This window comes from Arachis stenosperma, chromosome 8 (genome assembly GCF_014773155.1).
Source record: "Arachis stenosperma cultivar V10309 chromosome 8, arast.V10309.gnm1.PFL2, whole genome shotgun sequence".
Classification (NCBI taxonomy): domain Eukaryota; kingdom Viridiplantae; phylum Streptophyta; class Magnoliopsida; order Fabales; family Fabaceae; genus Arachis; species Arachis stenosperma.
In genome coordinates, this window is record NC_080384.1 from 54,983,438 (window position 1) to 55,008,877 (window position 25,440).

Sequence of the window (25,440 nt, forward strand, 5' to 3'; positions counted from 1 at the left end):
TATCTTAATCCCTTGTGTGTTAGAATAAACAAGTAAATTGTCCTAGACTAAGATGGTTAATGCCTTTTAACCTAAAACCCTCTACCCTAACACGATTTACGTGCTGCTTCCTAACCCTCTATCTCCTAGCACAATTTACGTGCGAGTCTAATCCCACAATACCCTAGCACGATTTACGTGAAATTTTTTATCCCTCAATACCTTAGGACGAGTTATGTGTTACTAAGATAAGGCACGTTAGTTTGGGACGATTTACGTGCAGAAATACAATACCCGATATCATAAAACAATTTATGTGCTGGAAGAGCCTATAAATATAGAAGGACGATCTGTGTGGAGCCATATTTCAGCTGAGGGTTGCGGGAAGATGGCTGAGAGTGTGTTTTTGTTAGTTCATCATCGGAGAAAGATCTATAAAAATACAAGTGAGGGTGTAACGTTCAGTGGCAAAAAACAGGTTGGAGTGTTCATAAATCCATCAACGAGTTTAGATGATTTACGAAATAGTATATTACAGAAGTTAGGTAAGTGCGGTAAAAAGCTTGTGAAGCATATGTTCTTTAGGATCCCTATCTCACTTAGGCAAGGTTATGTGAAGTTTGGAATATATGATATGCTAGGCGATGACGACATTCGTGTTATATTTTACAGTCAATCCAGATTTTCAGATTTGGGAGCTATAGAGTTGTTCGCGAGAATAGCTTATGTGGAGGGTAGCTCCGGTGGATCTGCTCCAAATCCGCCCACCGTCGGGGTAGATGGTGCTTCAAGTGCCATTCCAACCCGTCAGACGTCGCCACCCACGTTTCATCTCCATCATTTGCAGCCCATCTGCCTATTCATGCCGATGATGGAGATTACCTGGGTGATGTGCGTACCTTCGAAGAGCTTGTGGCGACAATCAGAGGGGGACCAGTATTGGATGGTGCAATTACGTTCATGGAGGTCAGAGATAGGGATCCACTTGCTGAGGTCATGGGCGATGATGAGTCAGATTCAGAACCACCCGTTATTGGTGATGAATCTGACGGTGAGGATGACACAAGATTAGTTGGGAGATCGCAAGGCCAATCAAGTTCTCAGACACAATAGTACCCTCCACACTTTTCTACATTGGATCTTGAGGCGATGAATCAACTAGCATTTCCAGGTCAACAAATGTCAACTCTTCACAGAGACGAGCACGTTATGCATGGGACAGAGGAGTTTGAGGTCCGGCAGCGGCTCCAGAGTAAGGAGGAGGCAGTGTTGACAGTGAAGAGTTATAATATTCGTCGTGGTGTTCAGTATAAGGTGTTTGAGTCGTACCAGTTGAAGTATCACGGGAAGTGCGTTCAGTTATAATATTCTTTACATTCCGATTGAAAACTATGCAGAGACACCTATATAACCAAGACAACGTGGCCAAACCCCTGCTATACCTACCGAGTCCGTCGAGATCTACAACACACAGGAGCCAGCCTAAGTGAACTCTAGCACCAGACTTATTGCCAAAAAGCATCGTGGACAACAACATCATGATGTAACCACACGCATAGAACTGTACGTCGGCTCTGTAGCATCAGTCGGCATGACTCTGAACCTGTTTTGAAACCAGCCATATGACACGGTGAACTCATCGATACAGTCCTCAGGAGGAAGTTCACTGAACAACTCTTCAAACCACTGCCACGCAGGCTTTCCACCCTCCATCAACTGCTCAAAGTCACTGAGACAACCACTAACTGAAAATCCATCAACAGGGAGGCCGAACTGATATGGCACATCCTGTAAAGTAACAGTGCACTCCCCACTTGGCACGTGAAAAGTGTGAGTCTCTGGACGCCATCACTCAACAAAGGCACTAACCATTGGCTCATCCAGCTTAAACTAATAATCATTTAGCCTAGCAACATGTAGCAATCCGACGCTATCTAGGTAAGGCATAATACGGTCATGCAATATCATCTTTTGGTGCCTACGGATGCTCCATACACACCGGGTTGGCTGATAATAGAATAACAAGCACAGTCACAACTCAACATCGCATAACAACAAAAAACATGTATCAGAAATCAACCTCACCCCTAAACCAAACAAGAACCATACCAATCCTAAGCATGTTAAGCTTAAGGTTTTACAAATTTCTAACACAACAAGCTTTTTTTTTCCAAAAAAATCACATTATTATAACTAAACACATCAACGTCATTGACTATATCAGTTGTAAACCAAATTAACCACTAACCTCTTCGTCGATATAACCTGCCACATGTGTGATGCCGTTCAATCGGTACATGTCACCTTCGTTCCTCGCCATCTTGCATCACCCCCCAACGCCACCAACCCAACCTTTCACCGCCGCCCTTATCACCTCAATCCTCCGTCGTGGGCCACTGTCAACGCCGTGCACCGGAGGCCACCCCTTCCGCCGCCTAACCAACCCTCCACCGTCTACGACTTTCCTCCACTACACCCTTCCTTCACTTTTTGGCCGTGGCTCTCCTCCACTCAAGTAAGCTCCTCGCCGCTAATGGGGTCTCACGAATGAGACATTACTCGTGGGAAGGAAACTAGGGTTGGAGGGTAATACATGATTCGTCCTAGGCTGTTGAGGGGTGTATAGATGCATGTAAATCGTGCTGGGTTGGTGGGGGTTAGGATTGCACGTAAATCGTGCTAAGGTATTGTGGGGATTGGATTCGCACGTAAATCGTGCTAGGGGTAGAAGGTTAGGAAGCAGCACGTAAATCGTGCCAGGATAGAGAGTTTTAGGTTAAAAAGCATTAATCATCTTAGCCTAGGACGATTTACTTATTTCTTCTAACACACAGGGGGCTTGAACGATTTATGCCTTTTTCAGCTATGCAATTCATGTATAAATCGTCGCAGGGTGCAATAATTTATATATTGATTAAAACACACGAATCTAGAACGATTTATATATTATATAGTTTAGGAGATTCACGTTCACGAAAATTATTTAAAAGAATCACATAATATAAAAAGTCAAATAATTTATTTAAATATATATTCCCCCTTAAAGACTTTAATTGTGTATAATTAACACAACACATTTAAACTATTTATGTGGATTCTAAGATGGAAACATTGTATGTAATTGACTCATTCTTCCTTTTCATTATTTGTCAAGTAGAGGAACCCCAAAAGGTACAATTTAATATTAGAGGAATTATTCGAAACATACAGTATTTTAGATTTTTTTTTTGTTTTTTTACATTAGACACTTTAATTAAGAGTTCATAATGGAAGGAATTTAGTTAAGAGATTTGATAGGAAGATTGGTAATGAGGCTTGGCTATCTATATTTTTTAAGCGTTATTTTAAGATCTTGAGTAAATTACACTTAGACTATTATCTTGATGTAATTTGCAATAATGGAACTTTTAGAGTAGAAAATTCTCATTTTTTTAGATTTTAGACTATATAGACAATCTATTCTTTTTATAAGTAGGTTATCGACGAAGTTTAAAATTAACGAGTTAGTGGAATTATTAAGAGATTATAACTAGTATAACAATTTTTTTTGGAATTTAATCCTAAAGTCTTTGATAATATATTTTTGAGAAGAGTAAAGTATTGTTTTTGTCCCCAACGTTTGGGGTAAGTCCTATAATTGTCCCTAACGTTTCATTCGTCCTATTTACGTCTCCAACGTTTGAAAACTGATTCAATGTTACCCTCCCGTTAAATTGACTGACGGAACACTAACGGAGATGCTTACGTGGAACAGAGACGTTGGTAACCCCATTCGTGTGTATTGACACGAGTTTTCCTTCGCGCGTAATGTTTCCTTTAAGCATACGAAACGCTTGCAAACAGAGATCAACGAAAAACGTAACACTTCGCATTCCACCCACACTCCGTAAACCCTATCGACTTGTGATCGCATGTTCTTCGCCCTCGATTACTAAGGAAGAAGACCGATTGAAGCGTGCTGGTGTGGTCTATATTCCCTACAGAGAACAGCATTGCCCCGTGTTGGTGGTACCAGGAACTCGGAAACGAGACAGAATGAAAAGGTATGTTGAATCTATGTTTGATTTTCGTTTGATGGGAATAGGTCATGCAAGTAAAGATGAGTATGCATAGGGTTCTGTCATTGTTATGTTGTTGCTGTTAGGGTTTAGGGTTGTTGATGTAAGGGCAATATTTTGATTTAGACTTTCTGGCCTTCACACTGATCACCGTGGTTTTATGATGTTTGAAACTTGTAATAGGAAACGTAGCGGAAGAGATGAGTGACTTTAGTGTAAAAATTTATCACCAGGGGAGGTTTCGGCTTGAAGGAGGTGCTGTTAGGTATTTGGGTGGGGAGACATGCATTGTAGACTTCTGTAATGACGATGAATGGAGTTTGATTGAGGTGTATGAGATAGTTTGTAGACAGGGATATTTGAAGAAGGATATCGCTGCGATGTGGTATAAAGCTGTGAATGCTAGGTTAGAGGAAGGATTGACCATGCTAAAAAATGATAAAGATGCCATGGATATGGCAAGAATTGGGGTGAGAGATGATATGGTTGAGGTTTATGTTGTTCACAAGACAAGTGAAGTGGGAGAAGATGTGCAACCTGGGCAAATTACTGCTCCTGCTGAAGGAAGTGATCATGCTGGGCCTGGCCCAATTGTTGTGTATGAAAGCCCTGGTGTTGGGCTTGGGTCAATACCAGCTACTGATGGGCCCACTGAAAAGGATGAGGTTGGGCCCAATGATGCTGTTGAAGAAGAGGATGAGGGGAGTGAGACCACTGATGATGATGACTATGAACCTAGGGGGAGTGAAAGTTCATGGAGCTCTGAGTCAATTGCTAAGGATGCATCAGATGAAAGCCTTGGCTTTGGTGACAGTGATGATGATAGGGAGGGAGCTGAAGGATTAGTTGATGTGAACATCACGGAAGAGGGGCAAAAAGAATCTATAGCTAGTCAGTCCCAGGGTCAATCTTCACAGCCAGCTGCACCAACTATTGGTAAGGAGAAAATTGTAGGAGGATTTGGGGATGAGGATGCAGGCTATAACAGTGAGGATTTTCTAGATATTCCATTGAGTGATGATGAAGAGGACATGGGAAAGAGGTTTTCGATTCACAGGCCCTTGAAGAACATGAGTGAATACAAGTGGGAAGTGGGAACCTTGTATGTGTCAAGGGAGGAGTTCAAAGACTGTGTGACTGCATATGCTGTCAGTAGTGGAAGAGGTCTTAGGTTCTCTAAGGTGGATCTGAGGAGGGTTAAAGTGGAGTGTGTGGAAGGTTGTGAGTGGTATGCATACTGTGGAAAGATGAAACATGAGCGAAGTTGGCAGTTGAAGAGTTGCAACAACAAGCACAACTGCTCCAGGGAGTTGAAGATTGGTATCATGCATGCCAAGTGGCTGAGTAAAGTTTTTCTGAATAAAATTGCTGAGAACCTGAAGATTAAGTTAACCACACTAATGAGGAAAGCCTACACAAAGTGGAATGTGGAGTTGACCAAGTCCAAGGCTTCTAGGGTCAGACAGTTTGCTCTGGATGAGTTGCAGGGGACATACATAGAGCAGTATAGAAGGTTGTATGACTACTGCCATGAGTTGCTGAAGACTAACCCAGGGTCTTCTGTGCATTTGAAAGTCCAGAGGCCTCCGGAGTTTGCTTCTGAATGACTAGTGCCAGGGGTAGATTTAAGACCCAGATTTGAGAGGGTATATGTGATGTTAGATGCCTGTAGGAGGAGTTTCATGGCATGTAGGCCGATGATTGGGCTGGACGGCTGCTTCCTGAAGACACCCTATGGAGGCTGGCTCCTAACTGCAATGGATTGGGACCCAAACGATCAAATCCTTCCGATAGCATACGCAGTTGTCGAAGCTGAAACCAAGGACTCATGGACATGGTTTCTCCAGCTTCTATGTGATGATCTGGGAGTTGACAAGATTAGAACCTGCACCTTCATGTCTGACCAACAGAAGGTACTATTCTTTTCTCTACCCCTTACTATACAACTGTTGTAGTATACATTGAATGATGCACACTCATTTATTTTGTGGCTGCAACAGGGTTTAGTGCCAACTTTTGAGGAGCTTCTGCCTGGGGTTGACCATAGGTTTTTTGTTAGACACCTGTATGCAAATTTCAAGAAGAGATATCCAGGGATCCAGTTGAAGTTAATGATGTGGAATGCTGCCAAGGCTACCTATTATCAAGAATGGGAAAGGAGGATGACTGAGATACAGAAGGTGGATCAAGGGGCATACAACTATCTAATGGAGATACCGACAAAGTACTGGTATCGTCACAGGTTTGTGTGTAGACCTAGGTGTGACACTTTAGTTAACAATATGTGTGAAGTGTTTAACTCTGTTCTGGTTGAGGCTAGGGAGAAGCCAATAGTGACTATGCTAGAGGATATTCGTGTTTATATAATGAAACGTTGTGCTGACAATAGGGATAGGATAATGCCTTACAATAGAGATGTGTTACCACGAATTAGAGTTAAAGTAGAAAAACAGGCTGAACTAAGTGGGAACTGGGTAAGTGTGTATGCTGGACGTGATACATATGAGGTGGTTAGCATCCATGGGGGGAAGGAAAAATTTGTGGTGGATCTTAGGAATCAAGAGTGCTCGTGTAGGAAGTTCCAACTGTCTGGGATTCCCTGTGCACATGCGATGACTTGTATAAGGAAAATGTGCTTCAACGTTGATACCTATGTATCTGACTACTATAAGAAGGCTGCATACATCTCCTGCTACCAACATGTTGTGTTCCCTGTTAATGGACCAAACCTTTGGGACAGAACACAAATGGAGGATGTGTTGCCTCCCACTTATAGAAAACCCATTGGGAGGCCAAAGAAGAAGAGGACACGAGCTGCTGATGAGCAATCAAGTAGGACTGGCCTGTCTCGTGAAGGACAGCAACAAAAGTGTTCTTATTGTTTGTGCTCTGGTCATAACAAAAGGAGTTGTCCAAAGAAGCGCAAAGTCACTCCATCTCCTGCTGTAAGTATATGTTATATATTATTTGTTGTTGTGCTTACTGGTGTCTTCATCATTTCCTTATCTCAATTAATTGTTGCTCTGTCTTGTGTATAGGTTGAGACTGCTGGTAATTCTGTAACAAAGCGGAGGTCACAGAGAGGGGTCAGAAAAAGTGTGAGACTCTCCGCCAAGACACCTTCTAGTAAGGCTAGTGAAAGTGCAAATAGGAAGCAGAAGGGAAGCAACAACAAATCACCCTCACACCCAAAGAGAAACTCAGGTGTCAGCTCCCAGCAATCACAAGCTGCAGTGAAAAGGGCAGTCATGGATCATTCACAAACTGCTTCTGCACCAGCCCCAACCACTGCAAGGGTTCTGCCCACTCCAGTGAAGAGGGTCAGCCAGTCCACCTTTAGGTTCATGGCCAGGACTCCACCAAGAGCATGGAAGAAGTTGGAGTGATTTATGGTCAATTGTGAACTTATATCACTTGTGATACCTTTTGTATTTTGCATTTTGTTTTCTGTTAGAAACTATGGTTGTTGGTTTCACTTTTTGTATCTGGATGTGTTGCTACTTCAAAAACAATGTTTATCTTATCTAGGTTGACTTATATATCCAGTTTTTGGATATCTGCATGACATCTTTGTTGGTTAACTTGTATGACTATCGCCTATATAGGCCTAATGTTGAGGCAAATCTTTTATGTTATTCCTGTGTCAATGAAGTGTTTAATCAAGGTTGCAAATAGTTACTTCAATGATGTTCCCTGACAATGTAAACTGAACAGATAAAATTGGGTAACAATGAATTCTCATTCAAAATCATTCAATCAACATCTTACATTTGATCCAACACAATCCCTACACCCACACTCCAAAATACAGACAAGATATTACCAACAAGCCTACACTACCACCTATGTTCTGCAACCTTAATGCAGAAAAAACCTCCCATTTCTTGTCAGTGACAATTTTTCACACAACAAAATCATAGCACATGTCCATCCAACCAGAGCTACTGCTACTGCTATTGTCAACATCCTCTCAAGTGTTGTAACTTTACCCTTCAAACCTGTGATTTTCCTTTTCAATCGAGCAACTTCTTGCTCCTTCTCAGACTCTGCCCATACAAAGTACCCACACTCTTCTCCAATCTAGGCCAACACCAGAAAAAAAATTCAAATCAGATAACCACGTAACAGCTAAACCCCAACAATTACGTTTTCTACTTACCCCATAGTTAACACAGCCCCAAAACCTCCTTCCGGGATTCTCTGCCATTGATGAAGTCACAAGCACTGGCCTCTCCCCACAGTAACAAGTTGTTCTCCGTCGCCTCCCTTGGCTACTTTTTCGATACGAAGCACTGCAACTAGGCGCCGCCTGGGAGGCCTGCGAAGCCATTGACTCACCAACGACCAGTGCAGAGTCGGCGATGGTGAGAAGAATAAGGGGACAAGAGGTGCATTCTCAAATTAGGGTTCCCCAATTTAAATAAATATTTCTTTTTTTTTTCGTTCTCAGTTACGGTCACTAGGAAAAACATTTGCCACAGTGGACAAAGTTAGCCACGTAAGCATCTCCGTTAGTGTTCCGTCAGTCAATTTAACGGGAGGGTAACATTGAATCAGTTTTCAAACGTTGGGGACGTAAATAGGACGAATGAAACGTTAGGGACAATTATAGGACTTACCCCAAACGTTGGGGACAAAAACAATACTTTACTCTTTTGAGAAAGAAGAAGTTGAAAAGACAAATTCATCATATCCAAAAGTGATTGAAAGTTACTGGTGGTATTATGTTTTTGAAAATCAAAGAAACTGAGTTAAGAAAAGACTATAAAAAACTATTGTTACAAGAAGAGCTCTTTTGGTATTAGAAGTATAGATATAAAAAATTTTCATCTTGCAAAATTTGTTATGCAAAAATCAAAACAAAGTTCATGATCTTTATATTAAGGGTGATTCTTGTCCTACTGATCTAGATCTTCTCCATCATGAGACTCACATTTTATAAGATTATCTTTGGCACAATTGAAGAGGTTGAAATTGATTGTTTAAGGGACGTTCTTATGCTCTCTGTGAGTGCGAGGTTAGAGTTTTGCTTATTACACCAATCTTTTTTGTAGAGGTGAAGTTAGCAGTCTTAAATATGAATCCTTTCAAAACTCCTGATCCGGATGGTTTTTAATTTTTTTTTCCTTTCAAAGAATATTAAGAGATAATGGATAGTAAAATTTGGAATATTGTCAGAAGAGTTTTTTCTAACGATCTTTTGAATCCTGGGATGATTTCTCTTGGTGTATCGACCTTTCTAATCAATATTTCTGGTTTGATAAGTGGTGTCTTGAGGATCCAATTGCTAAGGATCTTTTTTGTGTGCATATTTATGATTTTGATTTTACTATTAGAGATATTTGGCGGAGTGATCAATGAGACCTTCAGAATATTTTCTCTCTTATTCTAGAGGACGTTAGATAGCAGTTAAACAGGTATAACCCGAACTTACAAGGTGGAGAGAGACCTAATTGAATTTGGCATCCGGTTATCTCTAAACTTTATTCAGCTAGTAGTTGATATAGTTGATTGACTAAGAAGAAATTAGGTTGGGATAGGCATGATAATTGGTTGTGAGTCGGACGACGTCACATTCTAAAAAAGTTCAAGTTCTCATAATGCTCTCTTTACGTTCGGGTTTAGATTTGTTCGTGATTTAGCTCAATTGAATACTTGTCATTGGTGTTAACTTAGTCCTAAAATTATTCTTTATTGTCTATAGAAATTTTCCAATTATAGAGATTTGGGCATTGTTTGAATTATATTCTGATCACTTGGACTTATAACATTGGCTTTGTCAAGGTCTTAGTCTTGGACTCTTGGAGATGCTTTTCTTTTTTACTTGATTATCTGGTGAATTTGGAAAAGCATGGAAATTATTTATTTAGTCCCAATGATTCTTAGAGTACTAGTAATGCAGTCAGTTTAATTTGTAGCTTAGTATCTTCTCAATCCATTCAGTTTTGTTCTCTTCCTCCCTTTATTTGCATTAGACTCCTCCTACTGAATCCATTAAATTGAATTGTGATGTTAATTTTTTTGCTTCTGATGATTTATAAATTTTGAATATATTTTTCGTAATTCTGATAGTTGTTGTTTAAAGTATTGTACTGTAAAAAATTAAAATTTGTAATATCTTTTTTGCTAAGTTATATACAATTTGAAGGAAAGAGATGCTATACGAAAATGATTATTTGTATACTCTTTCCTTGATAAATAGACAAATACCTGATGTTCCTGTCCAGTAATCTGAGACGAGGTATAACTCCTTCTAATGCCGAGATATAACTCCTTCTTCCTTGTGTATGGAGTTTTCTGTCCTAAGAGCACAGATGCCGAGCTATGCTTCAGCCGTCAAGGAACACCGGAGGAGGTTGGGACCTGCAAAGAGACTCCAACGCTCAAGTTAGCAAGAGTATAAGATGAATATCAAATGACTCAGAATGAATCGTGTTGTGTACCTAAGATTAGGGGTGGGTGTATTTATAGAATTGTTGTGGTACGATTACTCTAATATTGTGGAACTGTTACTTAGTGGGATATGTGATAACTACTCTAATGAGTTTGTTTAGAGAGATTTGCGGAGAGATTCTTATGCTGGGTTGGCACGTAGTTATTTGATTGTATAGGATAAGTTCGTTAGGAGAGCAAAACATGTACTTTCCACATACTCCTCCATGTGTGTATTTAGTTTTAACCAGATTGATTCCGATTTATAGTTTTCCAGGTGTGTATTTAGTTTTAACCAGATTGATTCCGATTTATAGTTTTGAGCCTGCACGTGTGTATTTAGTTTTAACCAGATTGATTCCGCCTGAGCCGAATTATAGCCAACGGACGGATCATAGCCCCCAAGCTTGACCTGTGAAAATTTTCAATTAAACTGGTTGAGCTTCCGACCTATAAATCGGAATTGTGATTATGGCAGCCCCCAAGCTCAACTTGTTAGATTGAAAAGAGAGAAAAATAAAAAAAAATTGGTAGTAACAGATGAAATAGATAAACAAATAAATAAAGATGAATAAAAAAGGTGAGATAGTTATGGCTATTCAATCAGTATTAGCCCCCAAACTTATCCAGTTAGTCGATATTTATTCAAAAACATTTGAATGGTAAGAGTTGTTCGATCAATATAATTATGTGGGGGGATACTTTTCTGTTTGAGAACAATTTTTCATGTATGGCATATAGTATTTGATTGACGCGAATTCGTTCGTATTAGTTGATCGAATCGATTGTATGATCTGAGAATGTAATGATCAATTGTCTTTGAGAATTTTTCCGACCCACAATAATTTATTGACGAATTTCTTGTCCAAAGCAATTAATTATTGAATATTGACTGAATAATAAAGATTTGTAACATAAATAAAATGGGTTGAAAGTAAACATGCATAAATTATTGTAAAATAGAAAAATAAAAGAGATGAGTCCATCACCCATGTATCAAAGTAACGATCATTGCTAATCGAGTTTGTTTTTTTATTGGTATTTTTAGGATTGATATTTGAAGTTGAATGATTGCATCAAAGTATCACGTGTGTGTTGTACTTGAACTTGAGTGTCTGATCTTTATGGTCGGTTATTAGGGATAATTGGACATAATAGATAGGTTGATATCTTGTGCATTTAGAAATTGGAGCATAGTTCGGTTTTGATCTGATCGTGTAATGAATGGCTTATAGATCAAGGAAGATTAATAGAAAAAAAATTAAAAGTAAAAAAGTAAATATTTTAAAAAGAGAGCACATAACTGCGTTTCAACGTATGAACTTAGCTTAAATACACCTTTGAGAAAAAGATATTCCCTGTACTTGTATTGCCACAAAATGTATGTATCTCGTCTGATGAGCTTTGGGTGTTTATCACCGCGGCTTTAGCTTCCGATCCGCTATTGATTATAACCTGTAAAATAGGATAAATAATTCGGTAGAAAAAATGGCAGTGGGGTTAAGTAAACTCGGCTCCACAGTGGGCGCCATATGTTCCTGTCCAGTAATCTGAGACGAGGTATAACTCCTTCTAATGCCGAGATATAACTCCTTCTTCCTTGTGTATGGAGTTTTCTGTCCTAAGAGCACAGATGCCGAGCTATGCTTCAGCCGTCAAGGAACACCGGAGGAGGTTGGGACCTGCAAAGAGACTCCAACGCTCAAGTTAGCAAGAGTATAAGATAAATATCAAATGACTCAGAATGAATCGTGTTGTGTACCTAAGATTAGGGGTGGGTATATTTATAGAATTGTTGTGGTACGTTTACTCTAATATTGTGGAACTGTTACTTAGTGGGATATGTGATAACTACTCTAATGAGTTTGTTTAGAGAGATTTGCGGAGAGATTCTTATGCTGGGTTGGCACGTAGTTATTAGAGTTTGTTTAGAGAGATTTGCGGAGAGATTCTTATGCTGGGTTGGCACGTAGTTATTTGATTGTATAGGATAAGTTCGTTAGGAGAGCAAAACATGTACTTTTCACGTACTCCTCCATGTGTATATTTAGTTTTAACCAGATTGATTCCGATTTATAATTTTGAGCCTGCACGTGTGTATTTAGTTTTAACCAGATTGATTCCGCCTGAGCCGAATTATAGCCAACGGACGGATCACCTGATAATAATATTTCAGAGTAAAATTTGATAAAATAGATTAAGAATATTATAAATTAGAATTAGAGTGTTATTATTATTTTAATTCAAAAAAATATAAATAATAAAGCGAACTGTATAGCCAAAGCAACTATTTTCAACAAGAGTCTTATTTAAAGTGACTTCAACTTTAGAATGATATTTAATATTGGATTAACTTAGACATGACTCCAACCAATTAACCAAGAAAAGTAGAAAACCATATCTCTTTGCAATGTAAAAATGTGCCCTGGAAGTATAGCTAAACTAGTGCATGGAATGTTTCTCAGGGGAAAAAGGGTTATTTTTGTGGTTTTGGTGAGGGTCATTACCAGCCGCTTATGCTTCATCAAATATTCAAACATATCCCCATTGGAGCATTGGGCTACACATGCTTCGAAAGGCCCAGTCCACACTTACCCGGTATATATTCATACAAAAATTAAGTGATAAACCGAAAATTGATTGAGAAAAAGAATTAAAAAGTGGGAATCAAACCGCACGATAAATTTTATCTGGTTATTGTGACTTTTCTTGGTTGAATTTAAAACTAATTCTAGTTTGAATTAGCAGCTCTATTTGTCTGGAAGTACCCATTTCGTTTTCAAAAGAAAAGAAAGTGTATGCACATGAAATTCCATCCCAGAAGTTGAATCTGGTATTTGGTTTCCAAAAGTAATAATGTGTGGACATTCAAAAAAGCAAGCAAGCAAAACACTTGTCCTCCACGCTTCCACCTCCCCAATAAGGCAATAACTTTGTTATTATTTACAAACGTAACCACCTACCCTTTCCTTTGAGCCCATTTGCCTTTCATTTTCTATCCCACAACTCCACGTGCGTTTATATTACTAGTTTGAAATTAAATGACTTTCGAGTTTCGTCAACATGTAATATTACTTACAGAATTATTTTTTTTCGATTAACAACACTCAATTTTTTAAAATTATTTTATTTAATTTAAATTTTAAAATTAACTAGTGTTAACTAACTAAAACCTGTTTGTTATACTTTTTCTTACCAGCTAGACTTCTAGTGCAATATAAGAGAACGCACCACTTGAGAATAAGTTTGACTATATTTCTCATTATTCCTCTAATATTTTTGGAAATCAAACAAGGTAATTTACCATCATCCAAATCCGACTTTATTAACAATGAAATAATGACCTACCATATAGGAGCTGAGGGTGTGCAAGTTTATTTAATTTAACTAGTTCTACTTTCTAGGGTCAAACATACACTTGAAACTCTTATAATATGTATGTTGGTTACTGCCAAGTGCCAAATGTATCTACTCAATTGTTAAAGACAGAGCACATGGAAGAAAAAGCGGGGGGGGGGGGGGGGGGGGGGGGGGGGGGGGGGAACGTGTAATGTTTATTGGAGTAGCACCAAATTGATATTTTTCTCTATTCTTGTCTTTTGTCTTGGGTTAGATGTTCAATCACAAAAGTGGCATATGCAGAACCCAGCCTCTCTTTAATTTAATTGGTGATTGTTCATGTTTTTCAAAAAAATTATTGACTAGCATAACCTTGATTGAATTGTGGTAGTGTAGAAAAGTGTTGCTCCCACTAGCAATGCAATAACATAATAACATTCAATTGTGACCACCAGAATGAAGACTAGTGAAGAGTGAGTTAATTCTTTGGTTATGTACCTATCATCATTCTTTTCTTTTACTAGAGCTTCAATTGTTGACTTTGCATATATTTTCTACTGGCTAGTGTTAATAGGGTGGCATATTGGGTTGGGTTTTAATTTATCACGCGTCCCCGACAAGGCGACAACTCTCGTGTCACGCGTTCCACTTCGCATTTTCGTTGCCACATAATAATAATAATAATAATAATAATAATAATAATAATAATATCATATGATCAACAAAAAATTATTATTCTTTTATCAATATTTAATTAAATAAAGAAAAATTATTATTTTTATTAACATTTAATTAAAGAAGATATTTTTATATTAAATTTTAAATTTTAAATCTTAAATTCTAATGAGATAAAAATAAAACATTAGTGATATAAAATATTTATTAATATTAATAAAAGTAAAGTATTATTTTAGTTTTTAATATTTGAACCAAATTTTAATTTGGTGCCTAATGTTTTAAATAATTTATTTCAATTTCAAAAAAATTTTAAATGAATTCAATATTATCTTATCATTAAATTTGAAACAACTAATTTGTATATTGAATAATCAATAACATTCAATTTAGGTATTTAAATAAAATTGATCTATTAACGATTACTAATATAAAAGTTTTTCTTTTAATTTTAAAACGTTAATAATTGATTGTTAGGATATAAAGTTTTGTATAAAAAAAATGAGGAAAAGTGTTACAAGAAGATTTTAACTTTTGTTTTCTATCACATAAAAAAGATATAATTTAATTAGTAATGTTATTAACGTTTACGTCACTCGTGTTATGGTTAGTGTCAAATTTAACAATAAAATTACATTGACCTATTTAAAGTTTTTTATGACAAGAATAGAACGTTAAAACTAAATTAAAATTTGACCCAAACATTAAAAACTAAAATAATACTTTAGTGAATTAATAAAAATATTAACCTCCTCATTTGTACTATTAATTAAGAAGTCCATCACCTAACAGAACAAAATCTTTCCCCTCTCCCATCCTCTTCCAAGAAATGACGGGTTCCTACCACCTTTTGGAGTTTTCCTTGCAATGCATATGATATGATATATAATTGCTTTTTCCCATCATCCACTTTATTTTAATTTCCATAAATATAAATAACAAAATCTGATACAAATCTACATGTATAAATAGGGAGTACTAGCTTAGTAGCAAGCAACGTAACTTAACGAATCTAGACTAAGTAGTGTGTGTTATATATCCATCCATTATAAGGAAGTAGTGCATAATGTGCTAAGCTACAATATTAACGATGATGATGATGATGAAAGGCACCGCAATGATTCGCTTGTTCTCTGTTGTTGTTCTAGTAGGGCTCTGTCATCTGATATGCTTGACGAGAGCAGTCCCTATCACAAGTAAATTCAAAACTATCATATAATTTTAATCAATTGCAGAATTATTCACAATCGATCGTGTTCTAATTCTAGCTCCCTTCTCCTATATACATTTGTAATTTTGTAAACAGGAACACAAAGCCTTATTATGCATAAAGGTCCCCAAGTTGATGCTGCTTTATTGGCGGTGGAGAATATCAACAACCACAACGTTAACCTACAACGAGTAAGTTAAATTAATATACTAATTATATATGCATGCATCGTTTCTTAGTAACAATATTGATAATAATAATGCACAGGAAGTTGTCATCATCAGAGAAAGAGACTTGGAGGAGACAAGAAGTAGTTCAGCCGTTAATACTGAGAGGATGGGGTTGTTGGAACTGCATGACTACCCACCTACAGGGTCTAATGACCGTCACAATCCAAAACCACCATCTCCATAGCATTTCAATGTTGTGTATTGATCGACCATAATCAACCCATGTGGCGTCTGCCTCTACGTATGGATTTTCACTATATATTATGAATGAATATCATGTTTTATTATGTTATGCTAATTCAGTGTTATTAGGGAATAAATTAAACTAGTTTCTCAATAACTTGCTTAAGTGGAAGCAAAAATGTAAGCTGCACTGATGAAGATGAGTATCAATTATTAATTAATTGAGACGCGACCCTGTGTCTGTCACTTAAATTTCTGTTATTATTGATTTAAAAAAAAATTATGCACAACGTAAAATCGACTATTAAAATTATAAGTATATGTGTAATTTAGTGTAATATGTATTTTATATTTTAATATATATTTTATATTTTTAATTTTAATAATTAATTTTAATGTGCATTTGACATTATTGATTAATTTATGAAAAAATATTGTAGACAATTAAAATATTAAATAATATGAATAATGGATATAGGGACTAACAGTTTTATTGAAATCTGTCCAGCATTTAACCTGCAAAAGTAAAGTGATAGATTTCTCACCTTTGGATGAAATATCACACTACTGAAATCACCAATGATGGCTAATTAATAGCTACAAATCACAAAATTTGCTCGTCCCCTAGTACTCCTCTATTAAAATTTAAGTGAATAATTTTAGAAATATAGTGTATTTTACTTAAATTTGATCAATTTTAGAGTCCGTTATTCATATTATTTAAAAAAGTTATTGGTTAGTTTGGTTACTTAACATAGCACTTAGTTTATTTGCACTTAATTTATTTATATTACACTACTGTTCATTCACTTCAACCTTATTAGCTTTACAATAATGTTTCTTAAGTCCCTCCTACATACAATCATACTTGTCCATACCACAACATATATAGCCTTTATACAACTTCTTCTTCTTTATATTAGTATTAGAATTTAGATACTCTAAAATAAATAATTGATAATAAAACAAGAGATTAATTATTATTAAATTTATAATTTTTAATTTATCATATATAAATTTTATTATCTTAATTTAATATTAATTAAATACTTACGTTTTTACTTTATAAGTCTCTTTACTTTAAAATATCTTGATCCTTATTATTATTATTATTAAAAATTTCAAGGAATAAATTGATTAGTGTCAACTTAAAAATAAGATAAAAAAATATTGGACATCTAAATTTTTCATTGATATTATTATGCATTTAATATTATTTTTGCCATTAAACACCACTATTGACTATTGGCACAAAATTTGAACTCGACTAAAAATAGAATGTCGATGCATGTCAATGGTGAAATCTAAAGACATTTAATCAAGTAAGAGTAAAGTTATAGGTGATACGAAAGACTAAACAAAAAGGTTACATGTGTAAATACAATTTTATCCAATTACGACGAACGTGAAAACATTACTTGAGAAGTATTACTTGACTATCAAGCTGCAGCGAGAACGTGGGTGCTTGTCTGTCAGGAACAAGTAATGGAGAGAAGGTGAGTAAGGTTAATGAATGCCAAAGAAAATATCTCAGTAGAGTTCTTTTTCTATAAATATGAGAATCAAAAGAGTGAAAAGGGACTTCCATTTAACATCACAAAATCACACTAAAATTTTGTAAATTCTCAGTCACACTGACTTAATAGAAAATTATAGAATGCAAATACATACTAGTGTAAGGAATCAATTCATTTTATTTATTTCATTTGTTTAAGCATTTTTTTTAGTTCGGTTTTATTGATTCAATTTCTAATTTTGTTCTACCAAATTGGGTTCATTGGTTCATTTAAACAAGTGTTGGAGTTTGAATATCGTTTTGTGCATATAGCAGCAACCTATTAGTCAGTGACAGACTCTTAATCTATCAGGTTGGAGGATACCGTGGACAAAAAAAAATAATCTAACTTTGTTCTTCATTTTACTAGTTTGAGCAATTTTCTTTTTTTCTTTAACTCTTAATTTACAATTTTTTTTTTATTTTACTTTAGCCTTTTGTTCATGTTAAACATTTATTTGTACCCTTTATTATTATCAATCCAAGAATTTCAGTATTTTTTCACTATTTGTAAAATTTATTTCAACATTAAAATTAATAAATTTTGAATCGAACTCACTTTTTTTTAGAGGAGTCAAATTAAAATTATTGATACAATATCTGTGTCCAAATTAAACAAACATAAAGCGAAACAACTATATTTATGAAACATCAAAGATTGGTATGAATACTCTTTTGTAAATATATAAAAAACAATGAAAGCAATATGTGTTGTTATATTTTCTACACAAATTAAATGATATGATACTTTGATTTATGTTTTATATATATGTTCTAATTATTTTTTAAATTACTTGTATATTATATGTAAATTTGGTTATTAGTCATTTTAGAAGTAAATAAATTGTAGATGAAACATTCTCAGTATAAATAAATGTTCTTTGTACCATTATTTATATATATATATATATATATATATATATATATATATATATATATATATATATTTTTTTAATTTTTATCAATTATTTTTAATATTAAAAGTAAAAGTTCATGACGCATATAACATTACTCCTTGGTCGTTACATAGCCAAGTAAGCACCAAGGTAAACTTAGAGATGAATATAACGGGTGGAGAACAAGCACAGAAAACCATACCTAATGAGAAAATATTCAGTTTGATTTCTAAAGTTACATTTAAGTTTTAATTTAGTCTCTAAATTTTTTAATTGACTTTATAATGAAAATTATCGCAAAGACTAACGTGATTAAAATTTAAAAAATTTAGAGACTAAATTCAGACAATTAAAATTTTAAAGACTAAATTGAGATTCGAATGTAACTTTTAGACACCAGAATATTTTTTCCATAACTAATATTATATTATATAAGAGGGCGAGGAAGCTATTAGGAATAATTAGGATATTTTGAATAACAAAGGTGAGAGTTGCTTTCAATTTTTTTTTTTTTGAAATATCGTAAGACCAATTTTATGGTACCCTCATTGGAAAGTGCAGAACAATATAGTGGAAGGGAAAATGAAGAACAAGGAGTAGTTAGGATTCCAAAGGAAGTATTCTCTATAATCTATATATGAGGTGTGGAAGAAGTTTTTTGAAAGCTCATGGTATTCGAAACCAACTAATTTAGAAGCTTTTTCTTTCAGGTAGGTCGAACAACTTTTATTTCTAAACATTACAAGATTACAAACTCACCTACACTATATGCTTATACACACAAAATATAATACTTTAAAAATTTTTATCCAGTACTTGATTTCAATTAAATTTTGAATACAGATATAATTGCTGACAAAGCAAATAAATTGTCATTACGCCAAGGCTTCAACCACATCCAAGGTAAGGTAAAGTCTGATCTCCAAAGTGTTTTAGTTATTTACTTTCTTGGTTTTAGATTTGGCTAAAAAATTTTGATATGGAAATAAAATGAGTGATATGCTTTAATATGGTAATTTTTGGTGTTTTTTAAAATTGTGGGAATACACAAATCGGACCCTCCGATTTGTATTTAAAAAGTTAAAAAATTTGAAAAAACTCAGAGTACACAAATCGGACCATGCGAGTTGTTTGATTTTAAAATTTTGCTTAAGAAAACGCATGGTCCGACTTGTGGTTGGACAAATATGAATTTCGAAAGCTAGAAAACGGACCCTCCGAGTTGTTTGTTATTTTCAATTTTTTTACTGATGAAGAACTCGCATGGTCCGAATTCTGTTCCAGTGACACCACATAGCTGTGAAACACCTGTATTTCCCATATTTGAGTCCAATACCACTATTATTTCTATATGCAAATTAAAGAGTGTTTAGATTTTTGTCTAAATAAGTGAAAAGAAACAGGTGAATTGGTCTAACCAGGCCAAAAAAGTAACAGTTCTCACATTACTTTGACTGTTTTGGACAAGAGTAATTTAGACAAAAGCTCTTAATATAACATTATTAGTGAAGGGTAGACTCTGACTAAATAATTATCTTTATACTCCAAATCTAACCGGTCTATTTTCACCTAATCTGATTCCCATGAAAAAGGGAGAAACTCAACGTATTGAATATTTATTAGGACTTATCCTTTTGTTAAGTACTGGAGCAGAAAATTTTACGCTCTTTTTGGTCATGTTTAAAACAATAATAATTCATAAGACTATATATTTGGTGTAGAAACAATAATACTTTATGTGAGAAACACGTGGCATTATGCCTATATACAGTAGTATATGTTTTTGCCCAGCCTTTCAAAAAAATACGTAAATATAAAGAAAAAAGAAAATTTTCATTGCGAGCCGAAGTTTGTTGCATAATTATATATGTTATAAAAAAGGTCAAAATTCATCCATTGAAAATCGTTAAATAATTATTTAGTAAAATATATTATTTAATCTAATAATTTTTAACTATCAACTTAACATAATACAGATCAATTAATGTCATCATGTATTTACAGCTTCTCCAACTAATAGAACGAAGTCGTGGGAACAGGACATTTGCCACCCCCCCCCCCCCCCCCCCCCCCCCCGCTTTCCCTAATAGAACGGCCATTACCAAATCATGTCTTAGAAAGTCTGATACGTAATTACAATCTATCCCAGCAAGTTTATGAAATTTAATTGCTAATGGGATTGATCAAATTTTTTATATTATAGCAGTAGTGAATAAGATCAGAAACTCGTTATTCATGTATGGGGGTGTTGCATGAAATTAAAATATATGTAAATTGTAAGGCCATTTTTTAATAAAGAAGGTGAAGAATACAACTAAAGGTGGCCCATGATGCATAAAATGTAATAGTAGTGATCATATGATAATATTACATGAGCACACAATAATACACCCGTAAGGCAGTAACAAAACCTCGATCCTGATTTAGACATCTATTTCTGGACCTTTACTCAATCAATCATATCAAAGAGATCCACGTTGCAGTAATTAAAGCTAATTCCTAATGCGATAAGCTGTTTCTCTTACAGTTAGTCATCTTTGTTGAAGCTGAAACGCAAATACAAATTATGAAATAGTTTGGGGAAAAGCAATCAATTAGCAGGGGAAGGGGAAGGGGAAGGGGAAGATGAAGATTGATTAAGACGCAAGAAGCCGAACTTGTGGATAAGCTCATTGGCTATGAGCTGGTTAGCACTGTCTGTGGGGTGGTACTCATCCCAGAATACGTACTTGCTTCTGTCTTTGCAGAGCCTTGAAGCTGGTAAACAGGTGAGAGCGGGTCGTATCCTCCCAAATGAGCAACAAGGTGAATCTGAGTTTTCAAAACCATACTTGTTTGGGTTGGAAATGACATCGCTGACAACATCGTAAGCATCTCCAAATCTGAAGCTTGAATTGGCAAGTTGTTTCCCCAAGTCGTCCATCAATTTGGCTGCAGCTTTGTTGAAGCTAAGGGCCAGGGTGTTGGTTCTGTGTTGGCAGCCCCCGGAGGCGGAGGACGAAAGCACCCTCTGAAGGGGGATGCAGCCCATTGGGCCCAGCCCAAAGACCATGAGCTGCCTTGCACCCAATGCGTGCAGAGCCGTGAGTTGGGCTCTCAGTGTTTGTATCAGGTATTGTATGAAGGTGTCATCATTGTAAGTCCATGAGTCCCTGTATACGGGCATCAAGTAGTTGTTTATGAAGTCATTGCTGCCCAGTGCAACCACATACCTTGCTTCCTTGAAAAACTTGTCTGCCTCCTCTTTCCCGATTTTCTCTCTTATTAGTTCTTGTGTCCCCTCGAACAGCTCAATTTGTTTGTAGAGAGAGAACCTCTGAATCTGCGATGCAAGAAGCAACAATCAGTATGAGTGAGAATATAATATAATAATTCATCCATCCATTAATTGGCTTACAAAATAGGTGCCTGTGTCATTCAAAATGCCGCCCCCTCCAGAAGCATAATTGAGGCCATTGTGCAAAATATCATCTTCAGTCAAGGATGGGTCCAAGAAAGGAGGAGGCCTTGGAAGGCCCATTTGATCCCCAATGATATCGGCAACAGTGCGCCCATTGGAGAACCTGCCATTCGGGAGCCCGTTTCCGAAATCAATGCCGTACCACGGCAAGCTAGCCTGAGCGAGGCTCTTGGACAGGTACTTGTTGTTTCCAACATCCGACAGTGAGTCCCCAAATATGAATTGCACTGTCCTGCACTCGCATCCTTCTAACACTAGGCTCGCTGCTACTACTATCACACCCACCGCTGCCACCACCAACTTATTCTTCATCTTTCTCTCTCTCACAAATGTTGCATGCTTAGTTAGGACCTTTTCAATATATATGAACATGATGATGATGACGTCCACTGCCAGATTGTTGGATAAACCAACTGCAACTATATTACTACTCATTCAAACCTACTGCAACTACCCCGGCCCCGCCTCGGAGTCGGATATTCACTCATACTTTTTAATTTGTTAATTATGGTAAGTGCACCCAACTCCCACACCCCTCCCCCATTGCTTCCAAAACCTCCCTTCCTTTTAAATAATCGTCTACAATCTTGTTCAACCATGCATAATCTGTTACGCTGGAGTGTTGGACCAAATATCTTCTTAAAATGGGCCACTGCGCCAATGCCTTTATGTTGTTCAGCAGCGCATATTGTGATTTTTGCTTTTCACAGGAATCGGAACCCATTTTCTTTCTAGCAATTTCTCTTTTCTTTCCCTTAAAATTTGTCCAACCATTTTTTATAAACTAGTTATTGATTAAAAAAGAATTGATTTCCTAAAAGATTATTATTATTATTATTATTATTATTCCAGAAAAAATAACGAAAATGTAGCAGCATGATATGCATTAAAATTACATAAATTGAAAGCAAGATAAACATAATCTATATTCAAAGTTCCAAGTCAAATAAATAAATAAAGAGTGTTAAGTCGTCCAAATTTAACTCTAGGGATTTAAGTTCAACATGTTGGTGGCAGAAATCAAACCAAGAGTTAAACCAAAAAAAAAAAAGAAACAAAAACAAAATAAGCTAATATATATGAATGTATATTTTGTTGAGATTATATATGAAGACGTACATACACTAACAGCTCAAAATAAGCTAATATGCAAAGTATCAATTTCTACTATTCTCTAGCCACTTAGCTTAATTACTTACAAAAAGCTAGCTAAGCTAATGCTGAAACTAACTCATCTACCAACAATAATAACCACACCATGGATTCATATTCTTAGTGATATATAGATAGCGCAAAAAAGCTAACAAGCCAAGCTAGGGTAGGATATATACCTGCCTAATTAAAGGGGTTTGTTAAAGTGAGAATGAGGATCATGATGTTTGGTTGCACTGGCTGCTTCCTCCTCTTGTTGTAGTTGGCTTTAAAGCATGCTTGTCTTAGCCTTTTGGTGTGGTCTCCAGTTGCAAGTATTCTGCTGCTCTCATCCTCATCAACTCCCTCCTGCTGCTGCTGCTGCAGATTGTTGATTAGGGTTTGAAGACTCATGAGCTTCCTGTGAGGCCACCTCTGAATCCCTAAGTCCCTCCACCTTCTCTTGAGATGTATGAGACCCACCTTGAGGTGTCTCGCCGCTTCTGCTATGGGCATGTAGTAGCACTCAGAAATGCTCTTCCTTGTTAAGCCCTTCTTATCCTTACCCTTATCCTTGCTCATTTCCTTCCATGCATTATCCACGTATTCATTCTCTGCATTATCACTTTCTTCATCACAACGCTCTACAACATCCATATCAAATTCAAACTTAGTTAAAACCAACCAACCTTGCATGCTACTTAATATTGGATGAGTGGGAAGAGGAGGAGGAGTAGTAGCACTAGCATCATATAAAACGTCATGAAAGTAACGAGACTCCATCATCATAGGGCGGGACCCAATCTACTCCATCGTACCCACCGTTACCGTTGGCATAATAAAAACTAACTATACGGTATAAATTCATTTTTTCAATGACTTAATAATGCTAAGTGTCCAATCATTTTTTAAACCAAATTTTTAATTAAGTTTTCGTATGCTCTTTTTTTTCCAAACACAGGTGACATACACTTTCTTCTTCTTCTTTTGTTATTGTGGTCTTTTTTTTTTCTCTTTCTTTGTTATCGTCAATTTTCTTTATTTACGCGCTTCTTTCTTTAACATTGTTGTCATCATCGTTGCTGACACTACTGTCGTTGCTATCGTCACTTCTTCTTCTTCTTCTTCTTTTTCTTTCTTCTTTCTTTTTTCCTTTTTGTCCTTTTTTATTATCATGTCCTCGTTCTCGTCGTTTTTTTCTTCTTCTTCTCTCAACCAATGAAATACAAAGATCACATAAATTTTGGTATACAAGACAAAAATCTTGAAGTATAGCACATAAATTTTGATGTGCAGTATATAAATTTTTAAAAGACTACATACTAAAAATATTGACTCACCCAATAAATAAAATACATTGACGACAAAAGTTTGCGTGCTAGATATAAATATTTGTATATTATACCAATGTAATACACACAACATATAAATTTTGGTGCAAAAAACTTAGTGCATAGCACATAAATTTTGATGTGCAGCACAAAATTATTTGGAGGACTACGTATCTAAATATTGACTCATCCAACTAACAAAATACATTCGTAGCAAAAATTTGTGTGCTATATACAAAAATATGTATATTATACTAATGAAACACGTGCAATACATAAATTTTGGTGTACATCACAAAAATTTTGGTGCATAGAATAGAAATTTTGATGTATAGTATAAACATTTTTAGAGGACTATATACACAAAATATTGGCTCACCCAACTGATAAAATATATTTTTGCAGCAAAAATTTGTGTGTTATGTGCAAATTTTTATGTGTTATATCAATAAATTTGTGTTATATGTAAATTTTGTTGTGATATGCTTCAAAAACTTGTCTATTGTATCAATAAAGTTTTATGTTCTCCGATCAAAATTTATATGCTGCAGAAAGTGCAAAAAATAAAAAATAGTGACGTATGTACATATCTTTTTTTTTGTTGGACTTTACACCAAGTTAGTTAGATTTAATTATAAAAATTCTTGTATATGTAACATTACTCTTAATTTTTATATAATAAAATAGATAAAGAAGAAGAATTACTAAACTTGTCATGATTTGTAGTGACCTGGTGTGATATGTGGTATTGATTTGTTTAACTTTAGAGTTATGATTGCGATTAAGTTTAGATTTTATGTTTATTGTAAAAATTGCGTATGTGCATGGAAAAGAATATAAAAGTAGAGAAATCAAGAAGGAATTAAGAATTAAATTTGTATAATGATAAGACTCAATGGATACAATGTTATAGTTTTCTATTTATATAAACACTAACCCTAACAGAATCAAAATGCTGTTC

The 25,440-nt window shown here is 35.6% G+C and overlaps 4 protein-coding genes across 4 annotated transcripts; 2 read left to right on the top strand and 2 right to left on the bottom strand.

Moving 5' to 3' along the window:
- Positions 1 to 5,794: 5,794 nt before the first annotated feature.
- Positions 5,795 to 7,423, top strand: LOC130946256 (uncharacterized). Its single transcript, XM_057874928.1, has 3 exons — positions 5,795 to 5,950; positions 6,038 to 6,982; positions 7,076 to 7,423. The coding sequence occupies exons 1-3, from the start codon at positions 5,795 to 5,797 to the stop codon at positions 7,421 to 7,423; spliced, it is 1,449 nt and encodes a 482-aa protein (XP_057730911.1).
- Positions 7,424 to 7,692: 269 nt separating this feature from the next.
- LOC130946257 (uncharacterized) lies at positions 7,693 to 8,367 on the bottom strand. Its single transcript, XM_057874929.1, has 3 exons — positions 8,197 to 8,367; positions 7,974 to 8,117; positions 7,693 to 7,743 (listed from the first exon to the last, which is right to left on the bottom strand). Exons 1-3 carry the CDS (start codon positions 8,365 to 8,367, stop codon positions 7,693 to 7,695), a joined length of 366 nt encoding a protein of 121 aa, XP_057730912.1.
- A 7,075-nt stretch (positions 8,368 to 15,442) lies between these two features.
- LOC130946733 (uncharacterized) lies at positions 15,443 to 16,402 on the top strand. The gene is made up of 3 exons (XM_057875574.1): positions 15,443 to 15,679; positions 15,790 to 15,884; positions 15,961 to 16,402. Exons 1-3 carry the CDS (start codon positions 15,574 to 15,576, stop codon positions 16,105 to 16,107), a joined length of 348 nt encoding a protein of 115 aa, XP_057731557.1. The 5' UTR covers positions 15,443 to 15,573; the 3' UTR covers positions 16,108 to 16,402.
- A 4,490-nt stretch (positions 16,403 to 20,892) lies between these two features.
- LOC130945175 (GDSL esterase/lipase At1g74460-like) lies at positions 20,893 to 22,330 on the bottom strand. Its single transcript, XM_057873874.1, has 2 exons — positions 21,955 to 22,330; positions 20,893 to 21,879 (listed from the first exon to the last, which is right to left on the bottom strand). The coding sequence occupies exons 1-2, from the start codon at positions 22,327 to 22,329 to the stop codon at positions 21,148 to 21,150; spliced, it is 1,107 nt and encodes a 368-aa protein (XP_057729857.1). The 5' UTR covers position 22,330; the 3' UTR covers positions 20,893 to 21,147.
- Positions 22,331 to 25,440: the final 3,110 nt, after the last annotated feature.